Source organism: Amblyraja radiata, chromosome 7 (assembly GCF_010909765.2).
Source record: "Amblyraja radiata isolate CabotCenter1 chromosome 7, sAmbRad1.1.pri, whole genome shotgun sequence".
In the NCBI taxonomy this organism is placed as follows: Eukaryota; Metazoa; Chordata; class Chondrichthyes; order Rajiformes; family Rajidae; genus Amblyraja; species Amblyraja radiata.
In genome coordinates, this window is record NC_045962.1 from 86,912,364 (window position 1) to 86,932,286 (window position 19,923).

The 19,923-nt window shown below is 52.2% G+C and overlaps 1 protein-coding gene across 3 annotated transcripts in view; it reads right to left on the reverse strand.

Annotated features, from left to right (window-relative positions):
• Positions 1-840: 840 nt before the first annotated feature.
• znf142 (zinc finger protein 142) overlaps positions 841-19,923 on the reverse strand; it is a 32,491-nt gene continuing 13,408 nt past the window's right edge. For 2 of the 3 annotated variants that reach the window (XM_033024934.1, XM_033024933.1), the window contains exons 5-8: positions 19,687-19,864; positions 13,722-16,914; positions 6,070-6,175; positions 841-2,213 (exon numbers count right to left, since the gene is read on the reverse strand). In XM_033024934.1, coding sequence (XP_032880825.1) covers positions 1,732-2,213; positions 6,070-6,175; positions 13,722-16,914; positions 19,687-19,864 — 3,959 coding nt within the window. In that variant the 3' untranslated portion in view covers positions 841-1,731. The remainder of the gene's footprint in view (positions 2,214-6,069; positions 6,176-13,721; positions 16,915-19,686; positions 19,865-19,923) is intronic. The other variant, XM_033024935.1, reaches the window with a different exon arrangement.

A 19,923-nucleotide genomic window follows, 5' to 3' on the forward strand; every position in this document is an offset into this window, starting at 1 on the left:
TTCCAGATTCACCACTCTCTGTGTAAAAAAAGATTTTCTCATCTCGGTGAGAAATAGATCTTATAGAAACATATAAAATTATAAAAGGACTGGACAAGCCAGATGCAGGAAATGGCCGTCAAATTAACAGCTCGGCTGTCAAAGCGAAACGGAATCCTCCTGGCACTGAAATGGTTCATTATAAAAGGGAGTGGCTTTTGACCTCTGCATTGTGAGATCCTATCTACAGTAACCTGGCCACACCTTGCCCTATTGCACTGTGCAAATTGAAAGCTCGGCTCATTTAAGGGCGGGGAATGAGTTTCTACTGAAGTCACCAGTTTTACAAAGAAAAAGACCTACCTTTAGACAGGAGGAATTTCTTTAGTCAGAGGGCGGTGAATCTGTGGGATTCACGGATGTGGAGGACAAGTCTTTGGGTATTTTTAAAGCAGAGATTGACAGATTAGTGCGTCAGGGGTTGTGGGGAGAAGGCAGGAGAATGGGGTTGGGAGGAAAATATAGATCACACGTGATTGAAGGGCTGAGTAGACTCGATGGGCCGAATGGCCTCATTCTGCTGCTATGTCTAATGGTGTGCATTTCTGCTTGCCCCATTACAGGAAGGATGTGGAGGCTTTGGAGATGTGGAGAAGGTTCTTGATCAGTATGGGTGTCAGGGGTTATGGGGAGAAGGCAGGAGAATGGGGTTAGGAGGGAGAGATAGATATGGGGCGAATGGTCGAATGCAACGGTCTGAAGAAGGGTTCTGAACCAAAACCTCACCGATCAGTATTCTCCACAGATGCTGCCTGACCCGCTGAGTTACTCCAGCACTCTGAAGCGTCACCTATCCATGTTCTCCACAGATGCTGCCTGACCCGCTGAGTTACTCCAGCACTCTGTGAAGCGTCACCTATCCACGTTCTCCACAGATGCTGCCTGACCCACTGAGTTACTCCAGCATTTTAGAGTTGAAACATTGCCCGACCGAGCCATCAAGTGTCTTGAAAAGCTGAATGTGGATTGTGTCGATAAATGAGGAGGAATTCCTTTAGCCAGAGGGCGGCGAATCTGTGGAGTTCATTGCCGCAGACGGCTGTGGAGGCCAAGTCAATGGGCGTTTCAAAGGCTAGTATGGGTATCAAAGGTTATGGCAGGAAGGCAGAATGAGACTAAGAAGTAAAAATTAGATCAGCCATGATTGAATGGTGGAGCCAGACTCGATGGGCCGAATGGCCAAATTCTAATTCCATGTCTGTACAAACCTATGCGGAAGCATTATCGTGATCTTCCGCTGGGATTTCAGTGCAAGCTGAGGCCACGTGCATTTGCAATCACTACGCAGGCAGCCTGTGGTCTATTATCCTCCATGAGCAGATACACCTTCTCTCCCTCTTGCTGTCCTTACCAGCAAGTCCCAGCCCTCTGCAACTCACCCTGGACTTGCTGCGACACAGGTCACAGCTCTCTCGTGCAAGGCGCATTGTTGCATGCAAGTGCGCAGCCAGGAGACAATTGCAAGAGTGGCCAGTTCTGGTGCCATGATGTTGGTGTGGTCAGGTCCAGAGCCTCAGGTTGCAACCGCTTGCCCTTCCCTTGTACCTGAAACAGGCGCGGTTCCTAGCTGGCTGGAAGGACAGCCGAGCCCTGTGCGCGCTAGCACCCACGCGTACATGCACCTCAGGTTAATCCAGTAACCTGTTCAGATGGTTTTGGCGGGCCCCACCCGTGGGATCACCTTCAGTAACGTCAGGGTCCTTCGGAGGTGACCACGATTTCGATGGCCGCAGATTGGAGGGGGAGGGCGGGCAGAGGGTCGCGGGAGCCCAGGGTGTGGGTGACGGGCACCTTGCCCACCCCCGCGCTGGGGTCCCCGGCCGCGGCTTTCAGCGGGTGGTGCCGCCGGATGTGCTTCACCACCTGGAACTTCTGCTTGGCCTTGTAGCTGCAGTGGCGGCAGAAGAAGGGGTGCTCGTTGGTGTGGGTGAGGTAGTGGTGCCGGAGGCCGGCTTGCCAGCGGAAGCCCCGGCGACACACCCCGCACACGTGGGGCTTCTCCTCGCTGTGCTTCTTCAGGTGGGTCTTGAGGAGGAAGCGGGTCTTGAAGCCCTTGCCGCACTGCTCGCAGATGAAGCTCCGCGCCTCCTTGTGCCGCGTCTCCTTGTGGGTCCGCAGGGCATCCGCTCGGTTGCTGCGGTAATCGCACTGGTCGCACCGGTAGGGTTTGGCTCCTGTGGACATGGACGGCTGGGGTTAGCCAAACAACGCGCCAACACGGGCTAACTAGTCACTAAACATAGAAACATAGAAATTAGGTGCAGGAGTAGGCCATTCGGCCCTTCGAGCCTGCACCGCCATTCAATATGATCATGGCTGATCATCCAACTCAGTATCCCGTACCTGCCTTCTCTCCATACCCCCTGATCCCTTTAGCCACAAGGGCCACATCTAACTCCCTCTTAAATATAGCCAATGAACTGGCCTCGACTACCCTCTGTGGCAGGGAGTTCCAGAGACAAGGCAAGCCAGAGTCCCACATCAAACAGAAACCACCCATTCATAGAAACATAGAAGGTAGATAAAAAATGCTGGAGAAACTCAGCGGGTGAGGCAGCATCGATGGTTCTTGGTTTCTTGGTCCTCCAAAATTTTCCAAATGGAATTTAAACTGGAGGTGGTGATGGAGCAAAGGAATAGGTGACAATAGACAATAGGTGCAGGAGTAGGCCATTCGGCCCAGCACCGCCGTTCAATGTGATCATGGCTGATCATCGGACAGGCTAGATGCAGGAAGATTATTCCCGGTGTTGGGGAAGTCCAGGACTAGGGGTCACAGTTTAAGGATAAGAGGGAAGTCTTTTAGGACCGAGATGAGAAAATCATTTTTTACACAGAGAGTGGTGAATCTGTGGAATTCTCTGCCACAGAAGGTAGTTGAGGCCAGTTCATTGGCTATATTTAAGAGGGAGTTAGATGTGGCCCTTGTGGCTAATGGGATCAAGGGGTATGGAGAGAAGGCAGGTACAGGATACTGAGTTGGATGATCAGCCATGATCATATCGAATGGCGGTGCAGGCTCGAAGGGCCGAACGGCCAACTCCTGCACCTATTTTCTATGTTGCTATCCTCAATCAGTACCCCGTTCCTGCCTTCTCCCCATATCCCCTGACTCCGCTATCTTTAAGAGCCTTATCTAGCTCTCTCATAAAAGCATCCAGAGAACCCGCCTCCACCGCCCTCTGAGGCAGAGAATTCCACAGACTCACCACTCTCTGTGAGAAAAAGTTTCCTCGTCTCCGTTCCAAATGGCTTACTCCTTATTCTTAAACTGTGGCCCCTGGTTCTGGACTCCCCCAACATCGGGAACATGTTTCCTGCCTCTAGCTTGTCCAAACCCTTAACAATCTTATATGTTTCAATGAGATACCCTCTCATCCTTCTAAACTCCAGAGTGTACAAGCCCAGCTGCTCCATTCTCTCAGGATATGACAGCCCCGCCATCCCGGGAATTAACCTTGTAAACCTACGCTGCACTCCCTCAATAGCAAGAATATCCTTCCTCAAATTAGGGGACCAAAACTGCACACAATACTCCAGGCGTGGTCTCACTAGGGCCCTGTACAACTGCAGAAGGACCTCTTTGCTCCTATATTTATTCAGACCTCGGAGAAGGATCTCAAACTGAAACGTCACACCGTTCCTTCCGTCCAGAGAGCTGCCTGTCACCACTGAGTTACTCCAGCATTTGGTGTCTCATGTTTTGTTTAGGAAGAGGGCCCTCGACCACGAAGACGTCACCTATTCATTCGCTCCATAGATGTGCCTTCACCCGCTGAGTTTCTCCAGCATTTGTCTACCTTCGATTTTTCCAGCATCTGAGTTCTTTCTTAAACATTAATGTTTTGTGTGTTGGGGCAAAAGAGCAGGCAGTAACAATGGGTCTGCCAGAAGTGTCCCGACTGAAACGTCCCCTATCCATGACCTCCACAGATGCTGCCTGACCTGCCGAGTTACTCCAGCACTCTGTGCCTCATAGACTTTTGTGTTCTGGTTTGCAATCCAGGTGAGTTTCAATGTTTGGTGCTTTCTACCCTAGAGTCAACCAAACTGCTGTGGAGACAGTGTTTGACGGCACTGGGCTTGTACTCGCTGGAGTTCAGAAGGAAGGGGGGGGGGGGGGGTGGGACCACACCTCATTGGAAACTTACCGAACAGTGAAAGGCCTGGATAGAGTGTTTCCACTAGTGGGAGAGTCGAGGATCAGAGGGCGCTGCCTCAGAATAAATGGACGTCCCTTTAGAAAGGAGACAAGGAGGATCTTCTTTCGCCAGAGGGTGGGAAATCTGTGGAATTCATTGCCACAAACGACTCTGGAGGCCGTTATTGGGTATTTTTAAAGCAGAGGTTGACATGTTCTCCATTAGTAAGGGTGTCAAGGGATATGGGGAGAAGGTAGGGGAATGGGGTTGAGAGGGAAAGGGAGATCAGTCGTGGCTGAATGGCGGAGTAGACTCGATGGGCCGAATGGCCTGATTCCACTCATGAATATAAAAGCGATCAATTGCAGAAGGAACACGTTCCTGTCCTTGGAGGTACCAAGTTGTGACCAAGATAACTGGTGCAAAGCGCAGCAACTAAGCAGGTCAGGCAGCATCTGTGGAGGGAATCCATAGGTGACGTTTAGGGTTGGGGATGCTTTTTGAGTGGGCCTCCAGATTACCAGTCTTGTGTTCCCTCTGCAGCAGACAAAATGTGCGGGAGGAACTGTAGATGCTGGTCTACACCGAAGATAGGCACAAAGAGACACTCTTCTTGATTAGAACGGGTGGCAGGCAAATGGGTTTAGGGAGAAGGCAGGAAAATGGGTTCAGGTGGCAGAGATCAGCCATGATTGAATGGCAGAGTAGACTCGATGGGCCGAATGGCCTTGATTCTACTCCGACAACTTGTGAAAATGCTTAAGTGACTCAGCAGGTCAGACAGCATCTGTGGAGAAAAGGAATAGGTGACGTTTTTGGGTCGAGACTTTGATGATCTCAGGTCTGAAGAAGGGTCTCGGCCCGATACGTCGCCCATTCCTTTTCTCAAGAGAAGCCGTCTGACCCGCTGAGTTGCTCCAGCATTTTGTGTCTATCTCCCGTTCACACCGTTAAGGGCCTGTCCCCACTTGCAGATTTTTTCGGCGACTGCTGGCATCATTGACTAACGTATCAGGCCACTGAAAAATGCGCGGCGCGATCACATATATTGACGCGTGGTGTTTTTTCCAAGTGTCGCAACATTTTTTTGTGTCGCCAAGTGCGACAGGCCCTTTAGTCTTTGTTCGCTCGGTGGGGATACTGAACACTGTGGACGGTTCGATGGTAATCATGTATTTTCTTTCCGCGGACTTAATAGCACACAACAAAAAAGCTCTTCACTGTACCTCGGCACATGTGACAATAAACTTAACTAAACACCGAGTCCTTTTGTGTGAACTAGCATCTGCAGTTCCTTACCTCTCTTCTCCTCTCACCTCTCCACTCTCCCGGCTTTCTTCACCTTTCTACAATCAGTCTAAATAAGCAAACTAAACTAAACTGGGGGTATGGAACGAGCTGCCAGAGGAGGTAGTTGAGGCAGGGACTATCAGAAGGGTCCCGACCCGAAACATCACCCATCTTTATTTTCTCCAGAGATGCTGTCTGACCTGCTGAGTTACTCCAGCATTTCGTATCTATCTTCCGTTTGCTCTGTTAAGCCCCTGTCCCACTTTCCTGAGTTACTCACAAATCCTCCCGAGTTATCCCCTTGATTCAAACTCGGGTCTATTTTTTGACTCGTGGACATTTTCAACATGCTGAAAAAAAGTCCCGACTTACCTGATGCCCCGAGTACAAAGTCCCGACTTACCTGATGCCCCGAGTACCTACGGCTGGCATTACGAGCCACTACGATACATCTACGGACTCCTACAAACATTCTCAGAGTTTGAATCGAGGGGAAAACATCGGGAGAATTCGTGAGTAACTCGGGAAAGTGGGACAGGGGGCTTAAGGCTTTGCTTAAGGCTGGGTGGCGATGCTGAGTGTCTTGGCTGCTCCTCACCTGTGTGTTTGGTCATGTGGTACTTGAGTTGGTTGATCCACTTGCATTTGTAGCCACAATCCGGACACAGGTATTTCCTCTCCTCCTGGTGAATACGCATGTGGTACTGAAAGGCAAGAGTTTAATTCAAACAGCGTTTAGTAATTAATTGGTAGCACCAACACCCTCCCGAACTAGCCATTAACTGCGGTGCAGCGGTGGAGTTGCTGCCTTACTGCAAAGGAGACACTGGTTTGATCCAGACCACGGGTGCCGTCAGTATGGTGTTTGTGTGTTAGAAACATAGACAATAGGTGCAGGAGAAGGCCATTCAGCCCTTAGAGCCTGCACCGCCATTCAATATGATCATGGCTGATCATCCAACTCAGTATCCTGTACCTGCCTTCTCTCCATACCCCCTGATCCCTTTAGCCACAAGGGCCACATCTAACTCCCTCTTAAATATAGCCAATGAACTGTGGCCTCAACTACCTTCTGTGGCAGAGAATTCCACAGATTCACCACTCTCTGTGTGAAAAATGTTTTTTCTCATCTCGGTCCTAAAAGATTTCCCCCTTATCCTTAAACTGTGACCCCTTGTTCTGGACTTCCCCAACATCGGGAACAATCTTCCTGCATCCAGCCTGTCCAACCCCTTAAGAATGTTGTACGTTTCTATAAGATCCCCCCTCAATCTTCTAAATTCTAGCGAGTACAAGCCGAGTCTATCCAGTCTTTCTTCATATGAAAGTCCTGCCATCCCAGGAATCTGGTGAATCTTCTCTGTACTCCCTCTATGGCAAGAATGTCTTTCCTCAGATTAGGAGACCAAAACTGTACGCAATACTCCAGGTGTGGTCTCACCAAGACCCTGTACAACTGCGGTAGAACTTCCCTGCTCCTATACTCAAATCCTTTTGCTATGAATGCTAACATACCATTCGCTTACTTCACTGCCTGCTGCACCTGCATGCCTACTTTTAATGACTGGTGTACCATGACACCCAGGTCCCGTTGCATCTCCCCTTTTCCTGGTTTGATACTGACCACGGGTGCCGTCAGTATGGAGTTTGTGTGTTCTCCCTGTGACCGCGTGGGTTTCTCCGGGTGATGCAGTTTCCTCCCGCACTCCAAAGTCATACAGATTTTTGCAGGTTAATTGGCTTCGGTAAAATCTTGAATTGTCCCCAGTGTGTAAGATAGTGCTAGTGTACGAGGAGATCGCCGGTCGGGCCGAAGGGCCTGTTTCCGCGCTGTATCTCTAAAGTCTAAAATTCGGCACTGGAGTGCTGGAGTACCTCAGCGGGTCAGGCAGCATCTATGGAAGGAATGGATAGGTGACGTTGCGGGTCAGGGCCCTTCTTCGGACAGAAGAGGAGTCCCGATCCACAACGTCAGCTATCAATGTCTTCCTTACCCGCTGAGTTACTCCAGCACTTTGTGTTTTACTCGAGATTCCAGCGACAAGAATAAGGAGTAAGCCATTTAGAACGGAGACGAGGAAACACTTTTTCTCACAGAGAGTTGTGAGTCTGTGGAATTCTCTGCCTCAGAGGGCGGTGGAGGCCGGTTCTCTGGATGCTTTCAAGAGAGAGCTAGATAGGGCTCTTAAAAATAGCGGAGTCAGGGGATATGGGGAGAAGGCAGGAACGGGGTACTGATTGGGGATGATCAGCCATGATCACATTGAATAGTGGTGCTGGCTCGAAGGGCCGAATGGCCTACTCCTGCACCTATTGTCTATTGACACATTCAGACGTGATGAGTTACTCCAGCACTCTCTTCCCAGAGTCCAAGCCCACTTTGTACACTGCTTTGTAAAAGGTTTGTAAAAGGTGCAACATAAACACAAGACTTTATGGTTGCTATCTATAATTCTGCCTTTGTGCAAGTTTAACTCAAAATGGAGCAGGCTCTTCCCACAATTTAATAGCTTTATCATCTCTACAATTAACCTGCCACCTTTGGCACCAAATATGGCGTTGTAAATTCCAAGGTAAGTATTGTACGCTCAGCAAATTATTGACGGGTGGAGTTAATAATCATCCCGATAAGATCAGCTTCAAATGATCAAAATCAGATAATGGAGTTATAAGTGAGTCATCGCATTTGAAGGTAGATAAAATTCAGCGGGTGAGGCAGCATCTATGGAGCGAAGGAAATACGTGACGTTTTGGGTCGAGACCCTTCTTTTTCAGAAGAAGAAGGGTCTCGTCTCAAAACGTCGCCTATTTCCTTCGAGGGGGGATTTCTTTAGTCAAGGGGTCTTAAACCTGTGGAATTCATTGCCACAGATGGGTGTGGAGGCCAAGTCAATGGATATTTTTAAGGCAGAGATAGATAGATTCTTGATTAGTACGGGTGTCAGGGGTCATGGGGAGAAGGCAGGAGAATAGGGTTAGGAGGGGAGAGATAGATCAGCCACGATTGAATGGTAGACTTGAAGGGCCGAATGGCCTAATTCTGCTCCTATCACTTATGAACATGAATTTATGTCCAATCTACCTTAGTCCCACCTGCCCGCTTTTGCCTTATATCCCTCTAAATCTTTCCTATCCATGTACCTGTCTAAATGTTTCTTAAACGTTTTGATAGTCCCTGCCTCAACTATCTCCTCCATACACTGCTCGTTCCATATGCCTACTACCCTTTGTGTCAAAAAGTTACCCCGTCAGGTTCCTATTAAATCTTACCCCCCCCTCACCTTGAACCTGTGTCCTCTGGCCCTCGATTCACCTACTCTGGGCAAGAGATTCTATGCATCTATTCCTCTCATGATTTTGTACACCCCTCATCCTCATGCTCTCCAAGGAATAAAGCCCTCGCCTGCCCAACCTCTCTCCATAGCTCAGGCCCTCTGTTGTCCTGGTAACATTTTTTCTGCTCCCATTCCATCTTTCCTCCGCTCCTCTCTATGCTGCCTCTAGAGAGCAGTGCCACCACAGAGCTAGTCAACGTTCCAGTCTGAAGAAGGGTTTCGGAATTAGCAGAATTAGGCCATTCGGCTCAACAGGTCTACTCCAACATTCAATCTTGGCTGATCTATCTCTCCCTCCTAACCCCATTCTCCTGCCTTCTCCCCATTACCCTGACACCTGTACTAAGCAAGAATCTATCTATCTCTGCCTTAAAAATATCCACTAACTTGGCCTCCACAGCCTTCTGTGGCAATGAATCCCACAGATTCACCACCCTGTAACTAAAGAAATTCCTCAGATTCACCACCCTGTGACTAAAGAAATTCCTCATCTCCTCCCAAAAGGAACGTCCTTTAATTCTGAGGCTGCGCCCTCTGGTCCTAGACTCTCCCACTAGTGGAAACTCTACTCGATCCAAGCCTTTCACTGTGCTTCTTGGAAATTGCTTTATTACTGTCATGTGTGGCAAGATACAGTGAAAAGCTGTTGTTTGCATGCTAGTAATTAAATCCGACAAGTAAATATAATCGAGCTGTACACCTGAACAGCAGTAATGGGCCTGTCCCACTTGGCGATGTTTTAGGCAACTGCTGGTGGCTGTCATCGTTGCAGCAGGTTGAGCAGGTGGAGTATTGTGTACAGTTTTGGTCTCCTAATTTGAGGAAGGACATCCTTGTGATTGAGGCAGTGCAGCGTAGGTTCACGATTGATCCCTGGGATGGCGGGACTGTCATGTGAGGAAAGATTGAAAAGACTAGGCTTGTATTCACTGGAGTTTAGAAGGATGAGGGGTGATCTTATAGAAACATATAAAATGATAAAAGGACTGGACAAGCTAGATGCAGGAAAAATGTTCCCAATGTTGGGCGAGTCCAGAACCAGGGGCCACAGTCTTAGAATAAAGGGGAGGCCATTTAAGACTGAGGCGAGAAAAAACCTTTTCACCCAGAGAGTTGTGAATTTGTGGAATTCCCTGCCACAGAGGGCAGTGGAGGCCAAGTCACTGGATGGATTTAAGAGAGAGTTAGATAGAGCTCTAGGGGATGGTGGGGATATGGGGAGAAGGCAGGCACGGGTTATTGATAGGGGATGATCAGCCATGATCACAATGAATGGCGGTGCTGGCTCGAAGGGCCGAATGGCCTCCACCTGCACCTATTTTCTACGTTTCTATGACAACCTACGACGGCATCTACGTCAGGACAAATCAAGCTGCGCTCGTTGGCGTCAAACCCACTGTCGCGAAAATGTTTCAACATGTCGATAAATTTGGCGGCGACCAGCTACGAATTTTTGCACGACTGAGGAGACTACTCCCGACGACCACCGGCGAACATGTGGCGACAAACTAGTTGCCTATAGTCGCCTAAAATAAAAAAATTGCCTGTGGGACGGGCCCATTAGAGCAAAGAGAAAAATAGCAGAGTGAAGAATATAGTTTTACAGGGGAAAAAGTCCAAGGTCCATAATGTGATAAGTTGGGAAATACAGACTACACCCTGGTGAATGTGCAGAGAGGCATCTTTTTTCACAGGGTATAAAGGTCAAGACCAGAGGGCATAGCTTTAAGGTGAGAGGTGCGAAGTTGAAAGGAGATGTGTGGAGCAAGTATTTATTTAACACAGAGAGTGGCGGGGGCAAATACACTAGTGGTGACTACAGAGGTTCACCTGTACCTCCTCCAACCTCATCTATTGCATCCGCTGCTCTAGGTGTCAGCTGCTCTACATCGGTGAGACCAAGCGCAGGCTTGGCGATCGCTTCGCCCAACACCTCCGCTCAGTTCACAATAACCAACCTGATCTCCCGGTGGCTCAGCACTTCAACTCCCCCCTCCCATTCCGAATCCGACCTTTCTGTCCTGGGCCTCCTCCATGGCCAGAGTGAGTCCCACCGCAAATTGGAGGAGGAGCAGCACCTCAGATTTCGCTTGGGCAGTTTACACCCCAGCGGTATGAACATTGACTTCTTCAATTTCAGGTAGTCCCTGCTTTCTCCCTACTTCCCCTCCCCTTCCCAGCTCTCCCTCAGCCCACTGTCTCCACCTTTGTTCTTCCCGCCTCCCCCCCCACCCCCACATCAGTCTGAAGAAGGGTCTCGACCCGAAACGTCACCTAATTCCTTCGCCCCATAGATGCTGCCTCACCCGCTGAGTTTCTCCAGCATTTATGTCTACCTCCGATTTTTCCAGCATCTGCAGTTCTTTCTTAAACAAGTTACTGATCCGATCCTTCCACAGATGCTGGCAGATTGGTCGTGTTCAGTTTTAGCTTTAGAGATCTAAGTCCACGCGGCCATCATTCATCCGTACACCATTCCTATGTCTTACACACAAGGGGCAATTTACAGAAGCTAAACAGCCTTCAAATCTCTACGTCTTTGGAATGCGGGAGGAAACCGGAGCACCCGGATGAAACCCACACGGTCACAGGGACGGACCAAACGCGGGCAGGAGGGACTAGTGTAGCTGTGACATTGTTGGCCGGTGTGGGCAAGTTGGGCCGAAGGGCCTGTTTCCACATTGTATCGTTCTGTGACTCTATGAAAGTGCAAACTCCACACAGGCAGCACCCAGTCAGGATCTAACCCGGGTCTCTAGCGCTGTGAGGCAACCACTGTTCTCACGGCGTTTCTGACTGTTGTTTCAGATTTTCTGGTTTCTGATTTCTGGATTCCCTCTCCATTTAGAAAATATTATTCTTATTGCCAAAAAATATATAACTCTGCACTTTGCTGCACTATATTCCATCTGCCACTTCTCTACCTACTCTCCCAACCTATCAGAGTCCTTCTGCAGAATCCTTGCTTCCTTTACACTACCTGCTCCTCCACCTATCTTAGTATCATCTGCAAACTTGGCCACAAAGCCTTCAATCCCTTTATCCAAATCATTAATAGACAACGTGCAGAGAAGCAGCCCCAGCACTGACCCCTTGCGGAACTCCACTAGTCACTGGCAGCCAACCTGAAAAAGGGCCTGTGATCACCACTCTTTGCCTTCTGCCATCCAGCCAACCTGCTATCCATGCTAGTTAGTATCTTCTCTTCAATATTATGGGCTCTCATCTTCCCTAGCAGCCTGACATGCAGCACTTTATTGAAGGCCTTCTGAAAATCTAGGTAAACAATTACAGCCTCCCCTCTATCTGTCCTGCTATTAACTTCCTCAAAAAACTCCAGCAGATTCAATAGACAATAGACCTGTCCCTCAGAATACCCTCGTAACTTTCCAACTACAGATGTTAAGCTCACTGGCCTATAGCTCCCAGCATTTCCCCTGCAGCCCTTCTTGAATAGACAATAGACAATAGGTGCAGGAGTAGGCCATTCTGCCCTTCGAGTCAGCGCCGCCATTCAATGTGATCATGGCTGATCATCCACAATCAGTACCCCGTTCCTGCCTTCTCCCCATATCCCCTGACTCCGCTATCTTTAAGAGCCCTATCTAGCTCTCTCTTGAAAGTACCCAGAGAACTGGACTCCACCGCCCTCTGAGGCAGAGAATTCCACAGACTCACAACTCTCTGTGTGAAAAAGTGTTTCCACGTCTCCGTTTTAAATACATTACCCTTTATTCTTAAACTGTGGCCCCTGATTCTGGACTCCCCCAACATCGGGAACATGTTTCCTACCTCTAGCGTGTCCAAACTCTTAATAATCCTATATGTTTCAATAAGATTCCCTCTCATCCTTTGCTTTCTTCACTTTGTCAAACAAGATCTTCTCTTCACAAAACCATGCTGACTTCGGCCTATTTTATCGTGAACCTCCAAGGACTGCGTGACCTCATCCTTTATAATCGAGCCTAAAATCATACCAACCACTGAAGTCAGGCTAACCGGCCCCTCTAACCTCATCTACTGAATCCACTGTTCCAGGTGTCAACATCTCTACATCGGTGAGACCAAGCGCAGGCGATCGTTTCACTGAACACCTCCGCTCAGTCCATCTTAACCAAGCTGATCTCCCGGTGGCTCAGACTTCAACTCCCCCTCCCATTCCCAATCTGACCTGGGCCTCCTCCATTGCCAGAGTGAGGCCCAGCGCAAATCGGAGGAACAGCACCTCATATTTCGCTTGGGTAGTTTACACCCCAGCGGTATGAACATTGACTTCTTTAACTTCAGGTAGCCCTTGCTTTCTCTCTCCATCCCCTCCCCCTTCCCAGTTCTCCCTCCAGTCTTACTGTCTCCGACTACATTCTATCTTTGTCCCGCCCCCTCCCGACATCAGTCTGAAGAAGGGTTTCAATAGACGATAGGTGCAGGAGTAGGCCATTTGGCCCTTCAAACCAGCACCGCCGTTCAATGTGATCATGGCTGATCATCCACAATCAGTACCCCGTTCCTGCCTTCTCCCCATATCCCCTGACTCCGCTATCTTTAAGAGCCCCATCTAGCCCTCTCTTGAAAGCATCCAGAGAACCTGCCTCCACTGCCCTCTGAGGCAGAGAATTCCACACTCGCAACTCTCTTGTGTGAAAAAGTGTTTTCTTGTCTCCGTTCTAAATGGGCCTACCCCTTATTCTTAGTCGCCCATTCCTTCTCTTCGGAGATGCTGCCTGACCCGCTGAGTTAGGCAGGCACGGGTTATTGATTGGGGACAATCAGCCATGATCACAATGAATGGCGGTGCTGGCTGGAAGGGCCGAATGGCCTCCTCCTGCACCAATTGTCTATGTTTCTATGTTACTCCAGCATCTTGTGTCCACCTAGAGTTTCCGGGTGTGGTGGGCGGCTGGTTTTCAGTGCTCACCTTGAGACGGGAGGGGTCGGCGCAGGCGTAGCTGCAGAGGTGGCACTTGTACGGCTTCTCCCCGGTGTGGATGCGGATGTGCCAGGTGATCTTCTGGCGGTTCTTGGTGGTGTAGTCGCAGTCGGTGCACTTGTAGAGGCGGGTGCCGCCGTGCGCCTTCATGTGGTGGTCGAACACCAGCTGGTGGCGGCAGGTGAAGCCGCAGGTGGGGCAGCGCAGGGGCTTGGGCCCGTCGGCCTCCTCCTCATGGCAGTCCAGCAGGTGCTGCACCAGTTGCTGGCGTTCGCGGGCGGCGAAGGGGCAGAGCTGGCAGCGGTGGTGGAAGTGGATCTTCTTGTGTTCCTCCAGCTGCGGGCGCCCAGGGAAGGTCAGCTTGCAGGACGGGCACTGCAGCTGCGGGTGCTGCCGCTGCAGGTGGCTGCGGAGGGTGGACTCGCTGCGGCAGGCGAAGAGGCAGGAGGGGCAGCCGTGGCAGCCGCCGGCCCTGTCGCGGTGCAGGCGCAGCCGGTGCTGCTTCAGGGCGCCCTCCGAGCTGAAGCGGGCGCCGCAGCCGCGGTGGCTGCAGGCGGCGCTGGGCTGGCCAGCGTGGCAGCTGCCCACGTGGCGGCTGATGTCGTTGTGGTTGTAGCCGCTGTAGTCGCACAGGGCGCAGAAGTGGGTGGGCGTCTTGTCGTGGACCCGCAGCTTGTGCACCCGCAGCTTGGAGCCGGTGCCGAAGGTCCGCTGGCAGGCGTCGCACGCCAGGCGGCCCACGCCGGTGTGCAGCGACTCGTGGGCCTCCAGCCGGTAGCGCCGCGCCGTGCGGAAGTCGCAGTAGCTGCACTTGTGCGGCTTGGCCCCGTCGTGCTTGAGGGCCACGTGCTGCTGCAGGCAGCGGGCCTGCTTGCAGCTGAAGGGGCAGAGCTGGCAGCGCAGGCGGCTGCGGCGGGTGGGAGCGGCCGCCGACCCCTTGTATCCGTGCAGCAGGGCGTGCTGCCGCAGGGCGCCGGCAGACTTGCAGACGAAGGAGCAGAGGCGGCACTGTAGCTCGTCGGGCTTCATGCAGCCCTTCTTCTTGTGGGTGTCCATGGCGCGCTGCTGGCAGCAGGTGAAGGGGCAGGAGGGGCAGGTGAAGCGGCGGCGGCGGTCTACACCCTTCTCCTCCCCCTCACCCTCGCTTGCAGACCCCGGGCCGGAGCCCACCTCTCCCCCTGCCGCTGCCTCCCCTCTGTGTTTGATCGCCCGGTGGTTCCTCAGCGCCCGCTCCGAGCGGAAGAGCAGCTTGCACAGGCCACAGGGCAGCTTGACGGGGGCTCCGCACCCTACTGACACGTGGTCGCCCATCGCCAGCTGGCTGGAGCTTGTGAAGGGGCAGGCGGTGCAGGAGTACGTCTCCTGGGCAAAGGTGAACTTCACCCCGGCTCCTTGGGACAGAAGCAAAGTCTCCCCGCTACCCGGGGAAGCACCATCCACGGTCTTCTCTTCTAATGTCCTCGAGATATCTTCCTCTTCCAGCAAGGTGTTCCCATCCACCGAAGGTTGGGCAGGTTGGCAGGCTTCCTTTCCCGCCAGGTCTTCAGCTGCAGAAATCTCCGTGATTTCAGACCTTGGCTGGGCGGGCTTGTCGGGGTCCGGACACGGTTCATGCCCCTCGAGCTGGCCGGCGTTGGCTTGCTGCCCCGTCGCCGTCGGAGACCCTCGCGGGTCGGCGGCCTTCGAGTCCGAGTCAACGTCCGAGTCGAAGAGGGCGGCGGGCGGCTCTCTGGCCGCGGCCGGACACGGGTACAACCTGCCTTTCTTCGCCACCGCAGCGGCGGCGGGGCACTTCTTCAGCCGGTGGGTGTTGAGTCCCCGCTGCTGCTTGAAGGTGGCCCCGCAGGCCTCGCACACCAGGGGCGTCTTCTTGCTCTGGCAGCCCGACTTGGTGTGGAGGACCAGGGCCTTCTCCTTGCGGGTGACGTAGGAGCACCCTTCGCACTTGAACACCGGGACGTCGGTCTGCACCACCAGCATCTCCACCCTCCCCTCCAGCACCAGGGCTTGTGCTTGCTGCTTGTCCTGCCTCCTCAGGGCCTGGATGTCCGACTCGGACCGCGCAAGGAGTGCTTCCTCCCGACTCTCGGGCCCAGGAAGGTCCTTGGTATTGGGCGACTCAGGAGGGGGATGAAGTGTGGGTTCCGCCGAGCTTGTGCAGGTGACAACGGCAGGCGAGTCCTCTGCCTCTTGGCCAAGTTCCCCGGCCTTCTCCGACGGCTGGCGATCTTCGTGCGTGAAGACGTCGACATGGTGCCCAACGAGGTGGTCCCCCTCTCCCCCTTCCTCATCGTCGCCGTGCTCTCCAACATCGGCCTCGTGGTGGCCGAGGTCCTCCCGCACAATGTCGGCGGTGACGAGACCAAAGTCCCGGTACATGGAGCCGGCGGCGCAGGGCGGCCAGTCATCCAGGGAGATGTGCTTTGCCGGCTCCTCCGGGGGAGGAGGGAGGGGAAAGCCCACCCGAGGGCCGAAGACCACCACCTCGGGCTGAGGGTCGTTTACGCTCAGGCTCGTCTGAAGCTCCTGTTCCGTGCCGCTGGCGGTCTGGGCGGCCATCGGTTGCCCCGTGTCGGCGGAGTCCGTGTCCGGCTGCGCCGAGCCGTACCGTTCCACGACGCCGGCCTGCATGAAAGCCGGAGCTTCAAAGCCGGGGCGGAATGACTTCTTCCCGGGTTCCTCCCCGGCACTCGAACCTTTGCTCTGCCACGACTCGCTCCTCTTGGCCGAGGTGGAGGGATTGGTGTTTGCCTCCACGTACGCCAGCAGGATGTGGGCAGAGTTCATGGCCATCTCCTCCTTGGCGTAGTTCTCTAGCCACTCCTTGTCTCCCGGCACGTAGCCGTGGACTTTCCGCTTGTGGAAGAAGAGGCCGGTGTTGCTGAAGGTCTTGTAGGGGCAGAGGGCGCAGCGGAACTCCCTCTGCTTGGTGTGCTTGCAGTTCTCGTGGTTGAGCAGAGCCTGCTTGTACTGCGTCTGGTAACTGCAGTAGCGGCACTGGTGCAGGGGCATCTGGTAGTCCTGCGAGTGCTTCACCTGCATGTGCTTCTGCAGCTCGTACTTGCGCTTGCAGGCGAAGCCGCACACCTCGCAGATGAGCGACTTGCCCTGGTGCCGCAGCTTGTGGCTGCTGAGCTGATCTGCACGGTGACAGCGGTAGGAGCACTGGTTGCAATGATACCTGCGGGAAAGAGAGAGATGGTTAGAGCGGCACGGTGGCACAGCGGTAGAGTTACTGCCGCACAGCGCCAGAGACCCGGTTTTGATCCTGACTACGGCTGCTGTCTGAACGGAGTTTGTACATTCTCCCCGTGACCACCTGGGTTTTCTCCAAAATCTTCAGGTTCCTCCCACACTCCAAAGGTGTGTAGGTTAATAGTCTTGGTATAAATGTAAAATTGTCCCTAGAGTGTGTGTGTATGCGTCTGTCTGTCTGTCTGTGTGTGTCTGTGTGTGTCTGTGTGTGTCTGTGTGGGTGTGCGTGTGTGTGCGCGCGCGTGTGTGCGTATGTGAGTGTGTGTGAGCGTCTGTGTGTGTATGCGTGGGTATGCGTGTGTGTGTATGTGTGTGTGTCTGTGTGTGTGAGTGAGCGTCTGTCTGTGTGTGCGTGTGTGTGTGCGCGTGCCTGTGCGTCTGTGCGTGCGTCTGTGTCTTTGCGTATGCGCGTGTGTGGGTGTAGGATAGTGTTAATGTGCAGGGATCACTGGTCGGTGCGGAGTCAGTGGACCGAAAGGCTAGTTTGCGCACTGTGTCTCTAAACTAAACTAAAAAAGTATAGTCAGAGCCATTGTGTGCAGTTTTGGTCCCCTAATTTGAGTAAGGACATTCATGCTATTGAGGGAGTGCAGCGTAGGTTCACAAGGTTAATTCCCGGGATGGCGGGACTGTCATATGCTGAGAGAATGGAGCAGCTGGGCTTGTATATGTATTTAGGATGAGTGGGCATCTTATTGAAACGTATAAGATTATTAAGGGTTTGGACACGCTAGAGGCAGGAAACATGTTCCCGATGTTGGGGGAGTCCAGAACCATGGGCCACAGTTTAAGAATAAGTGGTAAGCCATTTAGAACGGAGACTAGGAAACACTTTTTCACCCAGAGAGTGGTGAGTCTGTGGAATTCTCTGCCTCAAAATGTGGTGGAGGCCGGAGATAGCAGAGTCAGGGGATATGGGGAGAAGGCTGGAACGGGGTACTGCCATCAGGCTATTAAACCTGGCTCGGACAAAACTCTGATTATTACCAACCACTTTCTGTTATTTGCACTATCAGTTTATTTATTCATGTGTGTATATATTTATATCATGGTATATGGACACATTTATCTGTTTTGTAGTAAATGCCTACTATTTTCTGTGTGCTTAAGCAAAGCAAGAATTTCATTGTCCTATACAGGGACACATGACAATAAACTAACTTGAACTTGAACAGTCATGATCACCTTGAATGGCGGTGCTGGCTTGAAGGGCCGAATGGCCTCCTCCTGCACCTATTGATAGGGGGCGCTGCTCTGGCAGCAGCCATGTCATGCAGCTCATCAGTTTTTCAACTTTAAATTTTTTTTTTAGTATGTTTTAAAGTCTGTATTTAATGTTCCTTTGTGTGTTTTGTGTGGGGGGTGGTGTGGGGGGGTGAGGGGGAAACCGCTTCGGTCGCCTCCTCCACGGAGAGGCGAGTTTTTCCAGGTCGCCTCCCGCGTGGCCTAACATCAAGGATCGACGCGGCCTTTCCCGGAGACGCGCCCGGGGCTTCAGCGGCGGGCGCAGCGTGGACTCTCAGGCGTGGAGCGGGTGAGCCCTCGCTGGGGCTCGCTGGAGAGGAGCGCTCCGTTTCGCTAGCCCGGGGCAGCCGGCAGCCTGAAGTCGCGGTCTGCAGAGCTCTAGCTGGTGCGGCGTCTACAGCCCGGGATCTCACGTTGGGGACCCGGGGGAAGAAGAAGCCATCACTGCCGGCCTGCGGCCGACTTCTACCGCGGGTCCGGCATGGACTTACCATCACCCCTGGAGGGGAGCTTCGACCGCCGGCCCTGCAGTCTACGGTGCTTCTGGCTGCGGCGGGGACTTAAATCTTGACCGCCGGTCTGCGGCCTACAACAACTTAAAGCCGCGGTCTCCAGTGAGGAAGAGCCGATCCTGGACTGACTCTGGACTCTGGTCCTGACCATGGGGGGGAAATGGAGGAGGACTGGCCAAATTTTGTGCCTTCCACCACAGTGATGAATGCTGTGGTGGATGTTTGTGTTAGTTATATTGTGGTTGTGTGTTCTTTATTATTGTATCGCTGCAGACAACCCAAATTTCCACCAGCCTGGCTGTGTGGCAATAAATTATATCTAATCTAATCTAAATTATATCTAATCTAATCTAATCTATTGTCTATTGTCCATTGTCCCTAAAGAATGAGGACATCCCATCTCCATCCTTTTCCGCCTTCCGCTCTAGAACCTGTTTCACTTCTAGCCATGCGATACTAAACATTTACAACTCCAGCGCTGATTGTCTATTGTCAATAGACAATAGGTGCAGGAGTAGGCCATTCGGCCCTTCGAGCCAGCACCGCCATTCAATGTGATCATGACTGATCATCCCCAATCAGCCTTCTCCCCATATCCCCTGACTCCGCTATTTTTAAGAGCCCTATCTAGCTCTCTCTTGAAAGCATCCAGAGAACCGGCCTCCACTGCCCTATGAGGCAGATAATTCCACAGACTCACAACTCTCTGTGTGAAAAAGTGTTTCCTCGTCTCCGTTCTAAATGGCTTACTCCTTATTCTTAAACTGTGGCCCCTGGTTCAGGACTCCCCTAACATCGGGAACGTGTTTCCTGCCTCTAGCATGTCCAAACCCGTAACAATCTAAATGTTGCTTGACACAAGCGCGCACACCCTCACAAAGTACACGCACACACTCACTCTCACAAAGTACACACACACACACACACACACAGGGCGTTACCTCAGGTCTCCGGTATGTTTCCGCATGTGCACGGTGAGGTAATGCTTCCACTTGGTGATGTAGCCACACTCTGTACACATGTAGTTCTTGTTGTCGGAGTGTGTGAGCATGTGCTTGGACAGGTAACCCATATCCCTGCAGGTGAAATCGCACAGTTCACATTTATGTGGCTTCTCGCCTAAAGGAGGGTTCAAAACCAACAGAATACAAACAGATGCAATTAGACCCAGGATCAGG